General features: G+C 37.5%; 1 protein-coding gene across 1 annotated transcript in view; it reads left to right on the top strand.

The window, feature by feature from the left end:
* LOC119781566 (inactive dipeptidyl peptidase 10-like) overlaps nucleotides 1-23729 on the top strand; it is a 107017-nt gene that overhangs the window by 47724 nt on the left and 35564 nt on the right. The window contains exons 2-4 of the mRNA XM_038282066.1: nucleotides 4334-4448; nucleotides 4585-4680; nucleotides 22894-22988. Of these exons, the coding sequence (XP_038137994.1) occupies nucleotides 4334-4448; nucleotides 4585-4680; nucleotides 22894-22988 (306 nt within the window). The remainder of the gene's footprint in view (nucleotides 1-4333; nucleotides 4449-4584; nucleotides 4681-22893; nucleotides 22989-23729) is intronic.

Raw genomic sequence — 23729 nt, 5'->3', positions numbered from 1 at the left:
TTTCCATCCTTTTACTCAAGTCTTCCCCTTACATTTAAGTGCCGATGTCACTTTAGCCGTTGTCGGTTGGGAAACGGTAGCCTGCAGCAGTCTGCAACAGGAGCCGCAGCCATCTGTGGCCCAGCAATGAACCCTAATTTAAAGTCACTCACATCCTTTCCTCTTTTCATTTTGATGCAAAATTAACTGGGTGTGCTCGGCATGTTTATTAAGTCCAAAGATGGGGGATTGGACCCTATCTATTGTGTCGCATGAACAAGGACACCTTTAGCAGGGGGAAAACATCTGAATATTTTTATTCTAAATCAGAATTGGGGGTGAGAGGGGGAGTGCATTTATTTGTTCTCTCTCCTTCTGGTCCATAACAGTTAAGTCTGACTGGACATTGCAGACATTGAGTGATTATCTGAGGTACTGGTGCATTTATTTCAACTCAAACATGTCTTCCAATTCCCCTCTGACCTCTGGCATCAGCAAGGCATATGCACCAATAGAACTGCCATTCTCTGGATATCTTCTTTTTTTTTTTTTTTTACCATTCTTTGTAAACCCTAGAAATTCCATTAGATCAGTCATTTCTGAAATACTTTGTCCAGCCCATCTTGCACCAACATCCATGCCACGTTTATGGTCACGTCACCTTTCTTCCCCATCGTGATGCTCGGTTTAAACTCCACCAGATCGTCTTGACAACGTCTACATGCCTAAATGCATTGAGTTGGTCAAAGAGCAGTTGGATAGGTGTGTCTAATAAAGCAGACAGTCAGTGTAGGTCCTGCCGACGTGACACGACCATTTTACAAATTGACAGGTTTAGCTTCTGCAAAGGTTTTAGAACACTACTCAAACAGTAGTATATTTACTTTAATCTGATCTGGACGGGGTTCTGTCCTGAGCTGTGGCATAGCCAGACAATTTTCATTGGGGTGACCCGGCAGGGACTGGTTGTCAAAGGGTACCAGAACCAGTTTGGGATCAGTCTACACTGTACCAAGAGGAAAACAAACAAGCATGACATCGGCATTTTAAAAGTTAATCATTAAAGATGGCAAGATTTTCATAAAGCCCTTGGTAATAAACATAAACCCGGGCATACACTGTATGATATTTTCGATCTTTGCACTCAGCTAGAGCTCACACTGTAAGATGAAATTGCAGGGTTTTAAAGGTCACAGCTCACGATATATGTTCTTCCACTGTGCAGCCCAATGATGCAATCTAACTGCTTCCAATGCGCGTCCAAAAACCACATGCGTTTGTACATGCGCAGTACCTGATGTTCTTGTAAATTGGCTCGTAGATGCTCATAGCTCGAACACCTCATGAGGGCTGACTGAAATTCTAACATGTTTGATTTTGTTCCAACCTTATGATTCCCGATTGGGACGTGGTTGTCAGAGGCTAATCCCCCCTCGTTACTCTAGGTATTAGAGTGAAACTCAGCCCGATCCAAAAATTCTTGCCCTACTGGGGAATCGGGCAAAAACTTGTGGTGTTTCTCACCTGTATTTCGGGAAAGACATATACCTTTTATACTATACCTTTTATCTAATATTGTTGTCTGTAATATTAATATATACATACATGAATACATATGTTAAAAAGGTTTATTTGTCATTTGTCACTAATTACTTGTGAGACTTCTAAACAAGGGCGTAGGTTTGATCTCAACTTTGATAAGGACACTATTGGTCACTAAAGTTGAATTGGTCTGATGTCAGTGGTCCTGTGCATTATGCATGCTCCTATTTTTTTTATGCTTGACGTGAACGTCAGGGCGCATTTTGTTTAAAGAGAAAACCGCATTTTTTGTGAAATTTATACAAATCCTATAAGCACTAAACACACAAGATGCTGTGGGACAACTTAACACTTTGAAAAGGGTTACATTTGAACTTACCAGTGACTAAGACGGAAGGTAAATACGTGCCTTTTTAACCAAATATAGTCTAAATATGTCTGTTGTATGTGTATTTATCCTGTGTGTTTTTTTATTTTTTTTTAAGAAATAGAATTTTGCACAGGTAAACAGAGGTAAAACCCACTCTTATTTTTTTGATCTAATATGCTGATTTTCTCTGTAGTGTAAAACAAAGCAAAATAACATATTCAAGGGACTGCAAATAGATGTATTGTATTTACATGGGCGCGGGAACTATAAGAGGAACTGACACTTAGCATTTAAAATATTAACTGTATTGTAAATTATAAGCATGTTTTTCACGTAGAATTAATGGTAGGGACAAGTGGATCTTGCCCAAATTTTGGTAGGGACATGTCCCTATGGTCCCTGTGCAAACCTACGCCCATGCTTCTAAATGACTTACAGAGACATACCTTTCATTTTTTCCCACTGAACACAAAAGCTAGTTCAGAAAATAAAAGTTTGTGGTAGGCTTGTCCCGATCCGATCCACGTATCGGATCGGGACGCCGATATTGGCAAAAAAATGCGTATCGGCAAAGCATCTAAAATGCCGATCCAGACTGCCGATCCAGTTTTTAAAAAAAAATCCGGTCCGTATTTTCCAGTTTCGCCGATTGAAACGATCCATTCCACTATTTTGCGCCAGTGTTCCCCTGTTTTGCATTTTTATTAAAACTTACAGTAATACTTGCACCTTTAACTGTTTACAGTTTTACTGCTCACTGTGCAATTTCAGATTGCTATTCGTCATTTTGTCCAGTTTGTGTTTATCTCTTAATAAACAGGTAAGTTTGTTGTTACCAATCATTGTGTTTTATTCAATCTCACCTAATTTAGCTGGCTAGATGTTATCAAGAGTACTAAAACCCTTTTCAACATGAGCCTTACAACTAAGGCTAAATACTTTAACTTAAACTTAAATACATCCTCGGATAGGCTGGTATCGGCCAGTATCGGTATCGGATCGGAAGTCCAAAAACAATATCGGTATCGGATCGGAAGTGCAAAAACCTGGATCGGGACATCTCTAGTTTGTGGTTAAGACATTATTTTTGAATTTCAAAAATGATTAGGACATTCAGTTTAAGAGTACCATTGCTGCCACCTTCTGGTCAAGCTGTGAACTGCATGTTCCAGGTCGGGAATCAAGTCCACATGGGAACAACAAATCACCTGGTAGTAGTGGTTAAAATGGTGGTCATGGCCCCCCCTGGCCCCCCATCTAGCTGTACCCCTGGGCTGTTTTGTCTTATAAACCTCTTATCAAGTTTCCTTTGGATATTTTATATTATTGCAAGACAAGTTTGTACATAATTTTTAATCAATTATTTATTTAATTTTACCACCATTATGTCTCTTCTAGACTAATATGAGTTTTTTTTTATTTGACTCTATTGCAATAGCTTTTTGTCTAACAAAAACATTTTTTTTTTCAGAGATTTTTCATGCTTTTATCATTCTGTCTTTTAAATGTAATCAGCAATGTCAAATTTTATTTCACAGAAGCTTTCATTTGAAGACAGCTTTTTTTTCCCTTTGACGTCTGAATATAAAGATTTTTTGCAGGCGCTTTAATGTTTATAAATCAGCCATACTAACACCTGAGATTTAAAAATTGAATAATAATTAATTATAATATGAATGTAAATTTGAAGTTTGTTCTGCTTCTAAATATTGATAGTTTTTACTTTTTATATTCAAACACCAAATGATTTAATGGTTCAGAGTGTGTTGGATTGCAGCTGTTTTCTTCTGCCTTTCTGCTTTTTTTTATTTTTTTACATAATAAAATTCCTCTGAGAGGCTTTTTGCCGTTTGAACGAGGCTTCAAACATTTCTTTGTCTCTAAGAAACCAGGATATGTCAGGTGCCTATTACAGCCCCCTGCGGTGTCCCTGCTGAAAGCGTTTGACCTCACGTCTGCGGTCGGTTTCCACGGCTGAGAATATGTGGTTAAACTGAAAGCCTGTATCCCTTTGTCCATTTTCCATCTGCATTTCGAACCCACTTTTCTTAAGATGTCTGTCACTTTACCAAAGAAGAGCTGAAAGATTCCTCATAGAATCATAGGTTATATTATTTAGAACCGAAAGGAAGGGAAGAAAATAATAATAAAAAACCTCTTTCTGTGGGTAGTCTTTTGTCTGGACAGGACGATTGCTCTTCATTGCGGTTTAATGGCTTCAAAACAAACACTTGTGGTTTAACACCCTTCCTTCCGTCTGAATGTCATTTTCTGAATTGTAATAAATAAATTATTCATTCAAAGATTTCTGTAAATGTAAAGTTTCCAAGTAAACCAAATGTGTTTCAGCTTGTGTATCGTTGATACCCGCAGTTTGGCTCCAGTTTTTACATAAAGGTTTCATTTCTGGTGTTCTGATGCCTTTTTAACCCTTATTTGCAGGAGTTTGTGGACGTCAGCCCCCCGCAGAGGAACTGGAAGGGCATCGCCATCTCTCTCCTGGTTATAGTGGTGGTCTGCTCGCTCATCACCTTGTCTGTAGTCGTCCTAACGCCCAGTAAGCTAAAATCCACAGTGCATTGTTAGAAATGAGCCTTTTTACTTTCTTTTAAGCTTATGCACTTTGATATGCTGAGCTTTTTAGCAATAACTATGTGACTAGTAGGATTTGAACGTGCTTTTTGGCTTCCTAGGTGACGCTCTTGAAAGCAGCAAGTTCAAGCTGACGGTGGAGGACCTGTTTAAACCCGAGTTCCAGATTCACGACCCACAAGCCAGGTGGATTAATGGTGAGTCTGTGACCATTTTTAAGGCTTTTAAAAAGTCTGCAAAGCCAGATCAGACTTCTATCATATAATTTATATCCCTATATAAAGAATTTTCTTTTTCCAGGTGTGTTAGATGCATAATAGTCATTTCCTTCCCATTTTTTTTTCCTTAATAACTGCTACGCTACAATCTAATCTAATGACTCTTAATTACATCTACATAATTGATGTCTTCCCTTGTGTCCTAGTGTCCTACAAATGCACTGATCCAATACATGGATTTGATATGAGAGATTTTATATCATATATCGCGAGTCCAATCCAGTGCTCTTTACCTATAACTAACAGTTATTTCTTTCTTTTTGCTTTTTGGTTATATTTAGCCAATTCGCACAATAAACGTTATTTTTTTTTTATATAAATACACTTAATTTTGACTAAGTATGCTATATTATTTCTAAATATATAAACCTGGTATCTATGCATTTAATTTATGTAAGCTTTGTTAATAGAAATTAATTAATATGCAAAAGTAAAAGCGAATTGATGTAATAAAATTGCATAAATCTTGAATTTTGGGTGAAACATTTATGCGAGCGACTTGTGAAAATTCAGTTTGTATATTCCTTTAAAAACCTGAAGCTTCTTAGACTGGTATTTGTTATAATTTATTAAAAACCATTGGGTAGTTCTTCATCATTTTAGGGCTTCCAAATAGCCTTTTGCTGCAGGTTGCACAACTTCTGGTCTATAAGGATCAAAATGAGCCAACAGGAAAATGAACGAGCTCATCTATAACCATGCTAATAAAGCTACACGCATATTTATATATCTTTGCAGTTTAAATTAATTTATGGTTTTATGATATCTTTGTTAAATGAGTAAAAAAGATAATTATATTATTAAATGCATAGATGACTGCAGAGACCAACTCTTTTCCTTAAAACATAAAATTAAATTCTTAAAAGGCCAAGATTCTGGCAGTGTATTCTCATTATGAGTTCGTATGAAATCGTACAAAAAGTTATGCACCATAATTTCGTACGTTTTTGACGTTTTTTTTCGTCGTATTTCGTCGTATTTTTACGTCTTGCCTCGAGACAAGATATCCTTTTGCATGCGCATCTTATGCACCATTCAATAGCATAGAATTTAACATACAATTAACCCTAACCCTGACCCTAACCCTAAGATACAAAACAGCAAGCAACGTAGTTAGAGACATCAATAAGTAATCATTGCATTGTTTTTCCCAGTTTTACGTCCGGCCGCGGATCTGCTTTTTTCGTCTATCTGCTTTTTTCAAGTCTGTCTGCCTGCGCATGCGCACTGATCTGTTTTTTCGAGGAAGAACTTCAAAAACATAGGAAATACTGTGCATAACTTTTCATACAATTTCATACGAACTGATGAGAATATGTTGATTCTTGTGGCCATGGCTCCCTGACCCCCTCTTTAGCTCCTTCCTTGGTTGTTTGTCACAATAAATTAAATAAAACAGATTGAGTTTGACCAATTTTGGACACTGACACTAAAACAAATGATTTGGTAAGAACTTCTTACCTAATTATTTGGTTTTTACCAAGAAGAAACAAGCATTGTGATCATTTATCCTGTTTTAAGGCATAATTTGTAATTTTAGATGTTCAACTTTAAAATAAAAAGCTTAAATCAAGGAAATCAATCTTGCCGGATGAAAGGATCATTTGACTTCTTTTAAAAATATTTTCTGTTGGATTAAGTTTTTATTCTTTCCTCTTTTTTAGGCATCCCTTTTTTCTGCAGTGGCCATAATAATTCAATAATTTTGGACAAGGCCCTCGAGGATTATAGGAGAGGCTGCATTTGTGTTTTTATTAGCATGAAAACAAACGTAGCTACCGCTAAATTCACTGACCTTTCTTACCCTATTTTGCCTTCAAGGCCATTTCAACAACACCTCCTCATAGTTTTCACCTTGATCTATAACGGTTCTCGTCGCCTCGTCACACAAAGGGGGGAAGATTTCAAACGTTGCTCTTTGACAGCATGATAGATTGTGTTAATGTCAGAGATTTATTTATTTATTTGTTGTTGTTTTTTTAAGAAAAGGAACGGACAATAAGCAGAGGACGGTCTTAAAGAATGGCAGGGGGATTTTTTGATGACATGACGGTTAAATTACCGCCCTTTGTGGGGAATTCAGACGTGTTGATGACTAAATGTATCTCTAACACCTCTGTGGAGGTGCTGAGGGGACAGAAGGTGAGAGGAAGGGTGAAAAATGGCCTTGTTGTTTTGGTAGAGAAACAAAAGAAGCAGCGCCTGCCGAGATAATACTAATAACTACTTCTGTAGCCCGTGGCTTCTTATCGTTGAAAGCTGAGCTTCTGATGCACCATGGTGTGTTGGTAAACATATTTATGAGGACTAAATTTTGCTCAGATCCAACTCAACCCTTTGCAGCCTGGAATGTTGGATTTTCTATCTATTTTGCATCTATAACTTCATTTTAGGTTTTTTCTCCTTTTGAATGTTTTTTCTATTGGGTTTATGTTAGAATAGCTCTCGGTGTTTCTTTCATTAAGATATGGTTTCCTACGGCATATTAAATAATCTCTTTGCGCTCTTTTCGGACCAGTTATACAAAAAGCCACTTTACAAGAAAAACTGAACAAATCTAGGTAAACAGAAACTAGTTCAGTCCTTTGAATTTTACAGTTGGATCCAGTCTAGTTCTAGGAGCATCATAATTATGTGTATCAGCGGAATAAAAGGAGCAAATTTTATCTAGAAATGTTATTATATGGGGATGTTATGGGTTACAGCCCGTGACCCCTGTGACCCCAGAAAATGACAATTCAAGTAGGGCTGAAACAATCAGATTAATCATGATTAATTGATTATTGAAATAATTGTCAACTAATTTAGTAATCGATTAATCATTAACTAGAGTGTACAGACTGTTAAAAATGCTTTTTAGCTGACAGAGCAACCCACACAGTAATTATACCAAGATTGTAAAAAATATATCAACATTTTGCATTTAAGATAAAAGCAATCTTTTTCATCTGTCAATACGGTCTATCCACAACTCCTCAAAAGTTTTAGTTTAACCTGGTTTGATTTCGTGAAAAGTCTTCTTTAAGGGACCTCTTGCTATCTGATTTATTCTTAATTGATTGAAAAATAATCGACAGATTAATCAATTGGTGAAATAGTCGTTAGCTGCAGCCCTAAATTCCACAGATTTGGAACCTCCAACCAAATACATACAGTTACTTCACTAGGTATCCTTTTCATATGAATAAAAATATTTGCATTTTATTTTATATTATTATTATATTTATTTATGTATGCATTTTCTCATTATTTATTGATCTATTTAATATCTGATTCACGGTTTAAATAAATACATTTGTGCCCTCCATATCCACTTGTTCTTGAAGATTTACCTTGCCATTTACCATGCCATTAAAGAAAACTATATTTAAATTAATAAGAAATAATTGTCATGATGCAGGACAGAAGGACCCAGTATTCAAGACTAAACAGTGGGATAACTCAAAACGTTTATTGAAAACAGTAGCGGACTGTGGATCCGGGGGACCAGCAGTTAGGGCGGGGCGCCGCCTATCACTGAGAACTCTGGTTTAACAGTTCAGTCCATTTCCATAGAATGCCATACCATGCAGCTGGTGGGCTGCCTACAAGATGCGGCAAGTGCTGCCCAGAGTGTCCCAGATGCTTCAGCCCTGGAGAACATGCAGGGGTCGAAGCCAGGTCAAGGAAACAGATCACAACAGGAAGGCTCAGAGGTCCGGCAGTCAAAAGCCAGGTCAGAACAGGATCAGGCTGGTTCAGGGTTCCAGGAGTCCACAGACAGTTCAGGCAGAGCATTCAGGTAGGAACAGGCACGCTCAGTGGATGAGAGGCAAATCAGGAAATCAGAAACACTACCGAACACTTAAAATACGCTCTCTTCACAGAGATCAGACAGGAACAGACACACTCAGTGGATGAGAGGCAGATCAGGATCAGGAAATCAGGAACGCTAAAAACCGTCTCTCCACTGGCCCCTGAAAACAACAACTAGAGCAAGAGCAATAATCTGGCCCTGATGGCTGGGACTAAGCCGTATAAATAAAAGCAGGAGCAGGTGGATTAAATAGCATTAATGAGCAACCGGACAGACTAAAACAGGTGAATAGAGAAAGCAATTAGGCCTGCTATCAGTGCCAGGATCATGACAATAATAATATAATAAATGGTGATTTGGTAAAATAAATATATTTATAATATATTATTCTGAATTTTTGTATAAAAAAATATATAAAAATACAAACTTTCCCAGACAAATTAATGAACCTTCCTCCTGAACATAAGAAAAACACCAGATTTCACTGATTGCCTCAAAGTGTTACTCAACAAAATGTAGGAGCTCCATCAGGCTTGTTTGCGTGTCTTACTTAATAATATATTCAAAATCAATATCTTGCTTTCCATTTTTAAAAACATTTTTATTTATTTATGATTACTTTTGTTCATTTCATTTTTTTTAAATCGCTGATGATTTTCTGCCTTTAACGGAACGGTAGATACAAAAAATCATCTTGTGACCCCTTATTTGGTGTTTCGTGACCTCCTGCGAGTTCCACTTTGTAACCCCTGGTTTAAGGGGGTCATGAGGAAGACTGCTGATGTGGATAGGTGTCGTTTTAACCACAAATGGTTGCTAATAATACTCACTGCTCACAGTTTGCCATATTCAAGCACACTGGAGGGAAGTTAAGTGAAAGGAAAATCTCTTGTAAAGAATGGTGCTTATTATTTACGGTTATTGGAAAACGTACAATTCAAGTTCTCTAAAAATAAAGAACTTTTAAATAATGATCAGGGGAACATTGCAGCTTTCAGCAGACGGTCTGTATCCAAGCAGTTTTATGGAATGTTAGGTTGAAGGGAAAACCTCTGGTTAAAATGTGTAAAAGCAGCGTTTTAAAAATTATTCATTTAAATGTTGTCTGTTTTTCTTTTAGCAAGTTCTCAGTTAACCCTTTATAGGGCAAGTTACTGTTTTTGATCACTTGCATTCCCCTTAGAAATGGATTCCCCCATCCCTCAGTGAGGTCTAGAAGCACAAGATCTATATCCCGCCATTTAGCAAAGATACTGCTACATGGCTATGCATTTTATTTTGGCATTTGACCAATTAGATGAGCCCTTGAATGATATATGCCCTACTGTAAATTAAGTATAAAAAAAGAATAACAAGTTAAGAAAAAAAGGTAAACAGCTAATTGAAAAGTTAGAAAGTAAAGCTAAAGGGTTAATAAGCCTCTAAGGTTATGTTGTACCTAAAAAAATGTGTTTCTTTCACTCTCAAAGTGTTTTTCATGAATTTCGTATAAAAGCAGTTTTGTTATTTTTCTTAATATATTTGGGCAAGTTGGCGTTTCTTGTTATTACATTGACATTCATTTTTGCCATCAAAATATCCATATTTTTTTAATATTACAAAGATAATCAGGTCTTGTCCTGGATTCCAATAACACCCTACAAAAATGATCTAAAAATTAGTAAAAATGTCTTTAAATAAGTGTATTTACCCTTAATTTGAGTAGGTAAATAAGAAAATCTCCCAGTGAAAGGATAATTTTTATCCTGAAAATAAGATTATTTTATATTATGCACTTGAAATAGGAGACTGTAATTTTTCCCTTATTGTAAATGTAAATGATCTTATTCCATTTGCAAAATGTCTCACCTACCTGCTCAATTCAAGAAAAAATGCACTTATTTTAAGAGAAATTTGCTTAATTTAGATATTTAAAGTCTTTCACTGAGTGCCCTATAAAGGGTTAAAACTCCAGACTCATTGCAGTTTCTGCTGCATGCTGACCCAAAATGCAACCTCTATAAATGTCCCTCATTTGTAGAAAGAGCTGTGAATCTTGTCTTATGCTGCTATGCAGAATCCACACACCCATATGCTGCATGCTTGTTATAAACCTTGCATTGCATTTGCGTGAAGACCACCTTGCTCTGTGCAAATATGAAATATACACCTTTGATCAAAATGTATCACACCACCCCTGACCCAGAAGGGTATTTATTTTAACAGACGTTTCTTTTTCTATTAGAATAAAGTTTAACGTAAACGGATGTTTTTTTCCCCAGTGAATCTACATTCTAACTCGCTTAAACCTGCAGGAAGCCCATCTCTAGGCGTAGCGCAGCTGTAATGATTTGTTTTCAGCCCTACAGGGTCAGCTGTCCCATTAGTTATTTTATTGAGATTGATGATAAAATGGGGGGGGGGGAAATTGCAGCCTGACGCACTGTGTGTGGTGTAAAAGTAGTTTCCATCAGATGTGATGAAAGCTGAGAGGCTGTGCAGACGAGGGGCGTCTGAGTCTGAATTTACTGCAGCTCTAATTCAAACAGGTCCCTGATGGAAATTGCATTCCTTGACAACCTTAGACTTATTTCACCATCAAAGTTAGGCCTCACTGGTGGCCTGCCCGACATTTAACAGAACAGGGGACATGTTTTAATGATTTCCTATATTTCATCAAATAGCTGTAAGTTGCAGGAAACCGAGCATAATACATATCCAGTATGGAACCGTTCAAGCCGGGCTCTTCATAACACGTTGAAGCTTGGAGAGTTCAGTGCTCTTAAAAGAGTCGAACATTATGAGAATTGATGTTTCCCAACGATTTTGTATGGGGAAAAAACAGACCAAAACAACTGCAAACCTTTTTTTCCCTGATCACACAGAGCAGGTTTGGAGTTCAAGTTATATTAAAAGCTCATATTCTAAGTTTTAGTTGTCGGTGTTGGGAGCAAAGAGAACACTTTGGAAAGGGTTTTTTTCAGTGGGATATTAAATAAATTAATGAATAAATAAATTAATGATTCTTTATATAAGATCAGAGATGCAGTTTGCAGTTTTTGTTTATATTAAAGGTGATACCTACAGGTTTCTGAGTTCAAGCCTCACTCCAACAGACTGCCACTCTGAGTCCCCGAGCAAAGGACTTTAACCCCACACTGCTCCCTGGGTACAGCACATTTTCAGCCCACTGCTTCCCAAGAGGGATGGGTTAAATGGAGGGTTACCAGACGTCCTCGATATCAGGCGACAGTCCCCATTTTGGACCACCTTTCCCTGGCTACACCTGTCCCTGGAAATATCCCCAATTTGACCGTTTTATGAATGAGGGGAGGAAATGTTGCGTGTTGACTGTTATTACGGTAGAAAAGCGCATGAGCATGTTAGGGGCAGAAACAGCTGTTACGGTAGCATTTTGCTCTGCTGTTAACCTAAACATGATTAAAAGAGTGCACCACTTGTTGGATAGTAAGAATCCTTATGGATCTGAGCTGCCATTAAGACACAAAGATGAAATAGAGCGCACCAGTTTTTAAAGAGATGAAAAACTAAACAGGAAGTTCGCTATCACGTCCCGACACAACTGTTGGCAAGTATTTTCCACTTTTTTTTCCAGAATCAGTGCATATAACAAAATGTATAACTTTTACACCTACAATAAACATAAAAATATATAGAAAATAGAGAAACTGTTGCTTTTCAAGCTAAAATAACCCCCAGTGATGTTTTTTAGCCTTAGATATTGGATTAAAACAAAATCAGTGTCCAAACTTCAAAAAAATTGGGCCGTTATTATTCAGCTTTGAACTGCGCGCATTGAACAAGCAAGCTGGTGAAACGGCTCTGGTTTATATTACCCACCCATGTCTACGCTTGTTTGAAACCTTATTTGATTGGCTACAAAGCCAAATAACCCACGTGGTCTTAACCAATAACAGCAGGACTCTATGAGGCGTAATATCGCGCTAATCGGTGCGTCACTGGCTGACAGGAAGTGACTGGAAGTGAGATTTCAGCGACTGCATCTGGCTCAAATCGTGTCATACAAATATGTGGACACTTTTGTCTTGTATTAAGAAGACAATGTAAAGAACCATACCAAACATCACGGGCTAGGAAGTGAATATTAGCAAGATGCTAAGCATTAGCTATGAGCAGCTAACTTTTCTGATGTCAACAACCGTCATCATGGAATATTTTTATACCAAATATGCTGGATTACTTTTAATCTGTGGACTCTTATGGACGATTGGAGTATAAACAATTGAAAATTGGATTTATAAAACAGCTTCCGGATGCCTTCAAATTTTGAAATGCTGCTATATCTGCTGTAATTGTGCTTTGATGCCTGCCAGGTCCTTGAAATGAACTTGACAGTTGAATTGTGGAGAATCTAAGCTTTCCAACGGTGTCTAACATGTCTATATTGATAAACATTTTACCTGTGTAATTTTCATGCATTCTGAGTGATTATTTCTAAATGCTTTAAAACGGGTCGCCGGCGACCTGGTGGGTTTTGAGACGCTAAAATTCTCAAAACTTAAAGGTATTGTGGAAGATTTTCTTAAATTTTTTAAATTCACATGCACAAAAAAACACATGCAAAACCCTGTACCCACTCCCAAGAGGGAACACCAATTAAACGCGTGCAAGAACTTGCGCAAGCCCATTTCTCCTCATGCACGAAATCTGTTCTCATAGCTCATACAACCTTACTGTGCCTGAACATCTGCTCTAACACCTAAATCCCTAAATCACTATATAGAGAGGGGACTATGTAGTGGACTTTATTGTAAACTCAGTTAACTGACCGTTCAGACAGATGATCACTGCTTTTTGCTCCCCGTTGGTCACGTAACTCCTTCTCCAGTGCACGGAGCCTTTGTTATTAGTCATGCTGTCTGACGAAAGCCTATGGCGACAGTGGGCTGCTGTGGCAGAAAATCCCATAATGCTTTGCGAGGAGAGCTTTCCACCCAAAGCATTCCGGGATACATCTGCCTCTTCTGAGGCCTTTCTTTTCTTCTCATACACTTCGTAGACACTTTTTCTCTTTCGATCCTCGGCCATTTTCAAAGAACTGAGTTGTGAAATGTGAGTTTCAATGACTGTTCGAAACTGTAGCTCACTACAGATTTATGCCTGAAAGTGCGTTAGCATAGAAAAAGATAGCTGACGGGGCGAGCACGTAGGATGATCTTACGTTAACATGTCAACAGAATGACTGACAATTAGGACGACCACTTATTTAGATGATCAACCCAGAAATAAAAGATTGTATTCTATACCTTTAAAAACTTGTGCATCTCATGAGGAAAATAAAAATCTTTTAAACACCCCAACTTTGTGGAGATGTAGAGTAGCTACATTAGACACTACGGGGCCCCTGAACGTTAAAATATCAATTTTATAGCATCTCTAAGACCCTGTGTTTGAAGGACAGTTAAAAAACACAGAATATTGGATATAACCTTTTTTTACATGGAGTTTTGGTTTGATATTTCAACTTAAAATGGCTGTACTAACTGTTAAATGCTTTAAAGATAATTGTTTTTCTTAAACTGTGATTTTTAAAATTGCATCAAAGTGAAACAGACCATCTTATTAACCTCAAATACGTTGGTATCTGGTGATGAGTTTGGGAATCTATCGAACCACAAAAAGTAAAGGTATACTTTTTGTCCTATTTGCTCTTCAGCATCCAGATCTACCTGGAAGCGCAACACTTTTAGTTAAGCGTCTAAAGCCACAATATCAGGGTAAAAATCTGCAAAAGAAATCCTGTTACTCCACTCTGCTTGCCATGAGCTTGATCTCCCTACTTATCATCAGCATTATGGATGCTACAATGATCTGTTGTTTCCACTGGAACCGTATAATTGCCGATTAGCATCCTGTCTGTGTGTGTGTTTATGGACTAACTCCCCTAAAATCTGTATGACTGACTTATTCATGAAGTCTACAGTGTTTGCCCTGAATAGTTTACTTGGGATTTAGAGGAAAAAAGTAACAAATCCAAGATGCTGATGAGGGAGGGAAATTGTATTACAAATTAGGTTTTGCACTTCTTTGGCTTGTTGGATGTTTTTTACTAATGAGGTTGTGACAAACAATAGGTCAAAGATTGTAGCGTAGTAGAATGTCTTTATGAGAAAATGGCAAACATAAAAAAAATGGCAAGAATAAGTTGGAAATCCATGACGGAAAATTTTCTAAATTCCAGTGGATATTGAAGGAAAACACAGACTACACCACCGAGGGTAACAATTGTTGCCTTACTCAGATCATTGCCTTAACGAGCTCTGCACCAGTGGTCCCAATTTTCGCTTGGAGACAATTACCACAATGGTTTTACTTCAGACGACCACACTGGTTTACTAATACCTTATTTCTTAATCATTAAGCTGCCTGAGTAGAGCTTTCTTAACCTTGATCACCTCAGCTTGAGGTACTAACTAGAATTATATTATGGGTTGGACATATGAGTGCTGAGCCTCCACTTCTGGCTTGTTTTCTTTGTAATTGTTTGGTGTTTAAGTGATTTTATGGTACATCGTAAACACTGACATTCTCCTAGGAAAACCTGAACAAATGGGTTACCTACTTCTGAGAATATTTGTTGAGGTTTCAACAGGTAGTTAGATCCTCCTCCTGTCCCTCTCAGGAGCTGTTCAAGAATAACCCTTAGTCTAAATTAAAGGATTCATCATGTATTAGTGGGAGGAGAAAAGTGAGGATTCAAAACTGTGATTAAAATGAGAGGTAGCTGCTTTCTCCTCCTTCCAAACACATTGTTTAATGAACTGCAATGCAATTCTCATCAACTACCTGCAGCACTGTAGTTACAATATGTACTATGCATTTAAAAAGACCCCCACAGCAAATACCTACAGTATATTAAAATCAGAGATGGCAAAAGTCCTCACTTTCCGTACTTGAGTAAAAGTACAGATACTTGAGTTAAAAAATACTCTGGTAAAATTGGAACTACTGATTAAACTTCTTTGCTCAAGTAAAAGTAACAAAGTACAGGCTTGTAAATTTACTTAAAGTATAAAAGTAAAAGTAGAAACCACTTTTTTCATGCCGTTGCCTACATTTTAAATGGATGTCTGCCAATAGGACTAGATCTCCGTTGTGTTCATTTTCAATCATCTCGTCGTCCATACTACTATGCTAATGCCACCGCCACCAAGCTGCAATGGTTTGCCGCGAATGAATACCGCAGAATCTGTCGATTCATCTTGTAGTGGTGCGTCAAATGCAACGTAGATTCCCATCCAATTAGATTGAAGGTATAGACCTGTCAATGCAGAGCAAAAATTTGCAATAAACTGTGAATTAGTTTTGATTATGTCCAGTTATGTACATTTTTTGTTGAAAATATTATTAATACAAGAAAAATCAGAATCTATGGGTCGGTATACTGAAGCATTTTCTCAATCTAAAGAATAAGATTTTAGGGAGGGAGTTATGCAGAAGGTGAGGACATTTGAAAAGCAAATAGGATGGGTAATTAGGAAAACAGGAATAAATTACAAAGAATACGTAGAGTCAAGAAAATGCAAAAGATGCCTACAGGGGTCTGAACATAATGGGAAGAAAACAAAAAGATTCTTCTCAGTATGCTGAAGATAAACACCTGCTACACTATGTCTGACTAATAGGCTCTCTTACTTTCCTCCCACTGGCAATAATAACATTTTTATACTTTTATAACCTTTTATACCCTATCAATTTATAGTAATAAATAAAAAAATCTGGGGGCCACGATGATGCAATGGTTAGCACTTTTTACCTGACAACAACAACGTCCCAGGTTTGAGTCGGAGCTCATCCAGGGCCTTTTTGCCAGGAGTTTGCATGCTCTCCCTGTATCTGCGTAGGTTTCCTCTGGGTGTTATGGTTCCCCGACTACTAAAGACATGCTGCTCAGATTGGCCATTAGTGTTATCATGCTCTTTGCAGTGGCTCAGGCTAACTCTCCATCTTACATTATCTGCTAAATGTGTTGTATGCACCCTGGATGAATAATGACAAAAAAAGCATCTTATCATATACAAAGGAACAGTAATAGGAAGTAAGCAACAACTTAACTTTTATTGTCAACTGTGTGCATAAAAAGGCTGCACAGTTTTTCGTTCACCTCAATGAGTGACATAACTGTGACATAACTGATACATTGACCCCTAACTGAATCTATGTTTTCCTAAAAAAGGAGTTTCCTGGAAGTCAAACATGCCAGCAAGCTAACTGGACACCAGCAAGTACTGTATGTCATCTTTATCTTTACAGATATGCATTGATCAAACAAAACAATTCAGACAAATAATGACCAAACACATTCCCATCTAATCTTACTCCGCTTGAGGTAACCCTCAATAAGAAAAAAATCCAATGATTCTAAGTAGAGATTTGTGATATATCTGCATTAACATCGGTATGAGCCAACTTGGTCATTTTTTAATCTGTCCCTTTAGAAATATTTGTCCCATACTAACAACCAATGTTTATTCTCATCTTTCATTCTCTGCTGTTTGCGTCTGGGAGGGGGTTGGACATGTGGTAATAGCTGGGAGATGGGAAAATGATTGTAATGTAGATCAGAATTGTGGGGTGTTTACTGAAGCATAAAAGCATTGTCAGTTGTGTGCCATTTTTGGTGCTGAAAGGGAAGGGAATTATAAAATATCTGGGTTCTAAGCCAAAGTACACATATTAATATTGCCTCTGTGTTATTGGTTCATACTTAGTTTCAAGCCAGCCTTCCTCCTTATTTATAGCAATAACAGTCTACTGTTGGATTGCTAGAACTGCTCAACCTATGCTGCTGAGATTAAACAAAGTTTTCTGACGATACTTTTTCTGGCCATTAAAGCTTTTTGCAGTGCAATTATTACCATAGACAGATAATAGCTTTGTTTATTATTTCTTAGGAGTGAGTCCTACCAAAATGACTCCAAGAGTACATCAACAACTCAACTAGGAGGTCACAAAAGAACTACGTAAAGCAGTCACTGGCTTTAGCTGGGACCAAACCATAAGAAAAGGACAAACTGACTCCAACAAATCCACAGAACCATGTTTGCCAGAAAAAAAAAACACCATGATCCCCAAGATTTTCAGGGATAAAATTCTAGGAATGGGGAGACAAAAGTGGATTTTTATAAGAGTTCTAGTTGCCTCTTGTTTAAAAGTACTTCTGCTGGATTTTACGAGAAGATCAGATAAATCAATTGAGGGGATCATGGGTTCTGTTCTGTAGCACACAATCTTGATTAAGAATGTTGTCTGGCTATCCAGTGGACGACAAAAGCAAGCCATATCATTAAAATCACCCTGTACAGTTTCATTGGCCACGGCAGCTGTCTGGTCAGTTTATTCTCATTATCAGTTTGTATGAAATCGTACGAAAAGTTATGCACAGTAATTTCGTACGTTTTTGACGTTTTTTTCGTGGTATTTCGTCGTATTTTTACGTCTTGCCTGGAGACAAGATATCCTTGCGCATGCACCATTCAATAACATAGAATTTAACATACAATTAACCCTAACCCTGACCCTAACGCCTAACCCTAAGATCCAAAACAGCAAGTAACGTTGTTAGAGACATCAAGAAGTAATTATTGCACTGTTTTTCCCAGTTTTACGTCCGACCGCGGACCTGCTTTTTTCATCTGTCTGGCTGCGCATGCGCACTGATCTGTTTTTTCGAGGAAAAAAATCGAAAACGTACGAAATACTGTGCATAACTTTTCGTACGATTTCATACAAACTGATAATGAGAATATGTTGGTCTGGTTGCATTGCATAGACAAATTACGTCATCCATCTACCATCCCTAGATATTTCTGCTCCTCGCATCTGGTAAGATGCGTAATTATGCGGGCAGTTCTTTGCGGAAAAACATGGCAGTTGAGCAAAAGCTTGTACTGTCTCCTATAGGGATTTGGCAATATAAGCATCTACTGACCATTATGACTTGGTCCATAAACATCACCGCATCAACAGATTGTAATGAACTATGGATGAGAAAAAGAGACATTGAAAATGTTGAAAACAATTTTGTTTTCTTACTCTACATGTGATATGGTGCCATAGGGTTGAGGTCTTTGCCCTAGACTGTCCCCTAGAGTTTACAAGCGTATTGGGTAAAATTTGCAGAGCATAAAATGATGAAACTGCTGTTATGGCAACGATGCGCACCTCAGTTCTGCACAGAACATAGAAGCACAGAGTTATAAACCCACCTCTAAATGCTTTAACAAGACCTTAAACAGGAAAGTCTGTTAATGCCAGAAAGTCCATCCATCCATTTTCAGTCACTCTTATCCCAAGCTGGGTCGCAAAGGGTGCTGGTGCTTATCTCGCCAGTCCATCGCAGGAAAACACAGAGACAAACCATTCACACACACACACCTAAGGAGAATTTAGAGAGGCCAATTAACCTATGCCAGAAAGTCTGTCTCTGGATTTTATGATCTGAAACATTTACGAGGGACAATTATTAATATGACTATTTCACAGTACTGTATGAACACATCGGGCATTTAGGGACCTCTCAAATCCTTTCATTTGGAGCTAGAACAAGCTATCTTAAAGGAATTGCTGGAAAAAAAGCTCAATTTAACTCATTACGAAGGACTATTAATCTGTTGGCAGGCTTATCAACAGCTGACCTATATACTTATATGAAGACACAAAGCTTATTTTATATATAATTCACATGTTTTCTCTCCTGTAGACTCAAGAGAAAATACATTTAATGGATTTTCTGGCACCAATAGGGCCGTTTGTAGAAATGATATAAAGTCAGCCTAAAGAGCAAAAACTCATTTTCTAATGTCCTTATGCATTTAGATTGGAGGTGTCCTTCGCATAACCCCCACCATCAGCATCTGCCGCTTACTGAACAATGTTGGATTTCTTTCCAGCTGCATTAGAGCACACACCCATTCTGAACTCAGAACATGGTGGGAGAGTGATTTTCTCAGCTGCAATCAGCAACAAATTCGCTCCGAAATGAGATCCAAGATTCCAAAAAGGAGGGATGGGGACAGAAGCTGTGGCTGGTTTAGGATTAAATTGACAGAAAATGAGTCAGAGTTTAAAACTAATCCCCTTTTTCTTATGTGGCAAACGTTTCTGCCTGAAATATGAGTGAGATAATGCAGGTTAAAGCTGTGAAATGAGGTGATTAGACGGGTGTTTGATTTGCATTTATATATATATATATATATATATATATATATATATATATATATATATATATATATATATATATATATATATATATATATATATATACAATAAGAAAAACACTATGTAAATCTTGATGTATCCACACCTAAGCTGAGATAGGTGGAATATTTTTTCAAATCCCATCGGAGCTCTGATGCAAATACAACAGAATCTGTTGCCCTAAAAAGCCCCTATGCAGTTCTAAAAGTGTCAGTCTCTTACTCGCATATCATTAGCCTTTGGCAGCTCTGTGCAGCAGGACCGGGCAGTGATGAGACAGAACCAGGACAGAGGGCAGAGAAGGCAGTAGCTAAAAATCATTGACAACCTCCGAGTTGGTCTGTTTACTATAAATAGAATTGATCGTTTTGTTCTTTTTTTTAGGGGACTTTTTACTTTCAAAGAAAGTATTATAAAAGAAAAATCTTGCACAGTTTTTGCATATTGTGTAAAATTAAGATCAGTATTTTTCACTTCTGATGTAATATTTTGCAAGCATTTGGATAGCAGTGTTTGGAGGAAACTGGTTAAGTTAAGCTAGGCTTACTGTACATCCATTTTCTGTCACGCTTATCCCAAGCGGGGTCACAAGGGGTGCCTCTCTCCAGCTGTCTACGGGCGAGAGGTGGGGTACACCCTGTACAGGTCGCCAGTCCATAGCAGGGCAATACAGGGACAAACAGGACAAACAACCGTTCACACACACACTCACACCTAAGGAGAATTTATAGAAGCCAATTAACCTAACAGCCATGTTTTTTTTTGGACTGTGGGAGGAAGCCGTAGTACCCGGAGAGAACACACTCATGTTCAGGGAGAACATGCAAACTAATCGATTCCCGGGAACCTTCTTGCTGCAAGGTGGCAGTACTACCCACTGCGCAAACGCTGTGCAATATTTGTAATCGTTGCACGCAGCTACAACTCAGACTGTACGATGAATCCACAAGGTTTAAAAGTTCACAGCTCACGATATACAGTATGTTCTCACGCTGTGCAGCCCGACGCTCTGATGTGATCTACCTGCTCACGCTGCACGTCCAAAAACCGCACGTTGGACTGAACGCTGAGAGATGGCGCAGGTCGGACTCAACAATCTGGAAGAAGAAGAAGAACTCCTTTGCTTGCACATTAGTTCTCGAGGTTCTGGTAAATCAGCTCATAGATGCTTGTAGCTCTGCTTTCAACAGCAGGATTTGTCCACGAACATCTCACACTGGCTAAATGAATTTCAAACATATTCCATTTTCTCCAGACCTTACGATTCCTAATCGGGATCTGGTTGTTAGAGGCTAATCGCCGCTCTCTACCGCCTTTACACTACACCGCGCAGGACCCACGATGAGGCTGAAACCAAAAAATTCTCTTATGACTGAAGAATCAGCCTGAAAAGGGCCTACAGTGAATGTCCGGCTTTAGTTGGATTGGCTTTTTCTCTCTTACATGGTGCAAAGATATGTTATACATATTTTTCAAAATTGTTCTCCAGTAGCTCTGTTTTTCTGAAAGATTACTGCTTTCTGCTGGTGTATTATTTGTGATTTTGGTGTTTGATGTTTTGTTTTTGCTGAATTTGGTTTCAAATAAAGCCCTTGATGTATATTTACATAGAAAAAAACATTTATGGTACCACACATGGAGTATAAAGGAAGTAGCTTACTGCTAAACTATTAGCATCTTCCAGTAAACTGTGGAACTAATGAAGAAAAGAGTTTTTGATTCCACGAAGGATAGGACTTAAGTAGTGCAGGATATATAGTGGTGTTCTCTAAAGCAGAGGGGAGGTGTTTAGATGCGGCCCCAGACTAAATATCCTTATTAATACTGATACTAAGGATTTAAATGCTATTCTTCATCTCTACAGATTTTAACTTGTGTTTATTCCAATTAAATTGCTTAAGTTTCTTAGTTTGACAATATCCCCCTGTTTTGTTCCTTGATGTTCTGATTTGAGGCTCTGTGGAGGATTTACTAAAAATTAAACTTGTATGGGTTTATCTTAAACCAAGCAGAATTTTTCCTACTTTGTCCCATCATTCTCCAAATTCTTTCCTTTCTTAAAAGCATTATTCAGTTCTATTAATGACCAAATTCAGTATTAAAGTTGAGCTTTTTTAATCTATTAAAAGCAGATTAATAAACACATTTACCAGCCAGGCTTTTCTTTTTATGGTACATTGCACACAGTAGAGAGAAAGATTATTTTACTTCAAGAGCTTATATAAGCTTGGCTCTAGCATTATGTTACAATAGAGCTCTAACCTCCAATGTATCAGTAGAGACTATTTGTTTGGCTGTAAAAATGTCAATGAAATATTATCTACCCTCTCCTTGCCAGTGGGCTGCCCTCCTAAACAGTGGAGGCTATTATGTCGTACATTTCTACCTGCTCAATCCAACTTCTGGCTTTTTATCATTTTATTTTATGTTTAATAATGCAGACCTGTTGGTTTATTGCGAGATATTGCCGGATCGTCAGGCTCTGTTAAGCAGCTGGAATTCTATTTAGTCAGGAAAAAACAAAAAAAATAACAAAATAACCTTATTTGATCATGATCAAAGTATACTTGGTCTTTTTGTAAAGGCATATCATGTCTTTTCACCTTTAAGAGATGTTATTGTTTGAAAAACTTATCATATATATATATATATATATATATATATATATATATATATATATATATATATATATATATATATATATATATATATATATATATATATATATATATATATATATATATATATATAAAAGCCAATCACTGGAAGTTAACTTTCTCAGGTCGGCTTCTCCTTAAAACAAGAGTTGACATGAGTGCAGAGAAACAGGTCCACACCATAATAGGAGGGAATCTACAGGAGCCTATAAAGACAAGGAACATGAACTCATTATGTTGATATATTGAGGGCCTCATCATTCTGCACACAAAGAACCTTCAAAATATCAGCATATTTTACATGTACATTCTGCTCAATCTTCTCCAAAAGAATATTAAAGGGTGATTAGTCAGAGAGTAAGAGATCCAAAACCAGTTCAACACAGTAGGAAATCATGTTGGTGAACTTTTCATGGGTTCTGTAATTTGTTCTGCATCTTTTCTTCTCTTGGTTCTCAGATTCAGAGGTGGTGTACAGAAATGGAGACGGACATGTCGTCAAGTTCAACTTTGTCCTGAATGAGACGGAGATCATTTTGGCGAACTCCACGTTTGTGAGTCATTGCTCCTGCTTTTATTGTCCTTTGTTTATTAAGCTGAAAAATGCATCTGTTTGTTAGAGTAGATAGACATCAAGGGTCAACAAAGTTATGTTTTTAATTGCTTTAATTTGATTTCGTGAAGGTTTGGAGAGTTTAAAGGACTGAATATTGAATAAATATAGCAATGAAATAAAACTTCTGGTCCAAGCTCACCTGCAGGAAAAGCATTAAAATCTCAATCCTGGTTGGCGGGCTTTTCGTCAACATTACCTCAAGAAACAAACATTAACATCCTAAATTTTCAGTTCAAGGAAACAAAGGTTATATTTAGCAGTTTTCTGCTGCCATCTTGTTAATCCTATTTTGTTATTATAATCCTTGTCTGCTGAAACGGATCGGTCCCGTTTTCATCATCATCTCATGCACACCATGTTTTACCTAGAATAGCAGAAAAGCTGTAAAATCTGCTTTGATGACGACTGGAGGTAAATACTGCTGGATTTGGGAGTTAGATTTTTTTTACATTATTATATGCACAAATAAGGAAAGAGCTTCAGTTGTTCACACAATTCAAACACTGAGCAAAATAGTACTGAATGTTCCTCTTTTTTGAGAACATGACATTGAATTACAAATATCAATCTGGTTACCACACTGCATCTCTGCCTCAGTGTTTTTATGAGCCATTGAAATTTGAAGTTTTAGTTGAGCCCTGCTTACTATTTCTTGCACCTCTCCTTTCCTCTTAGCTGC

Source organism: Cyprinodon tularosa, unplaced genomic scaffold, assembly GCF_016077235.1.
Source record: "Cyprinodon tularosa strain WSP-4 unplaced genomic scaffold, ASM1607723v1 ctg18, whole genome shotgun sequence".
NCBI lineage: Eukaryota > Metazoa > Chordata > Actinopteri > Cyprinodontiformes > Cyprinodontidae > Cyprinodon > Cyprinodon tularosa.
This window is presented reverse-complemented; position numbering and strand designations above follow the sequence as displayed.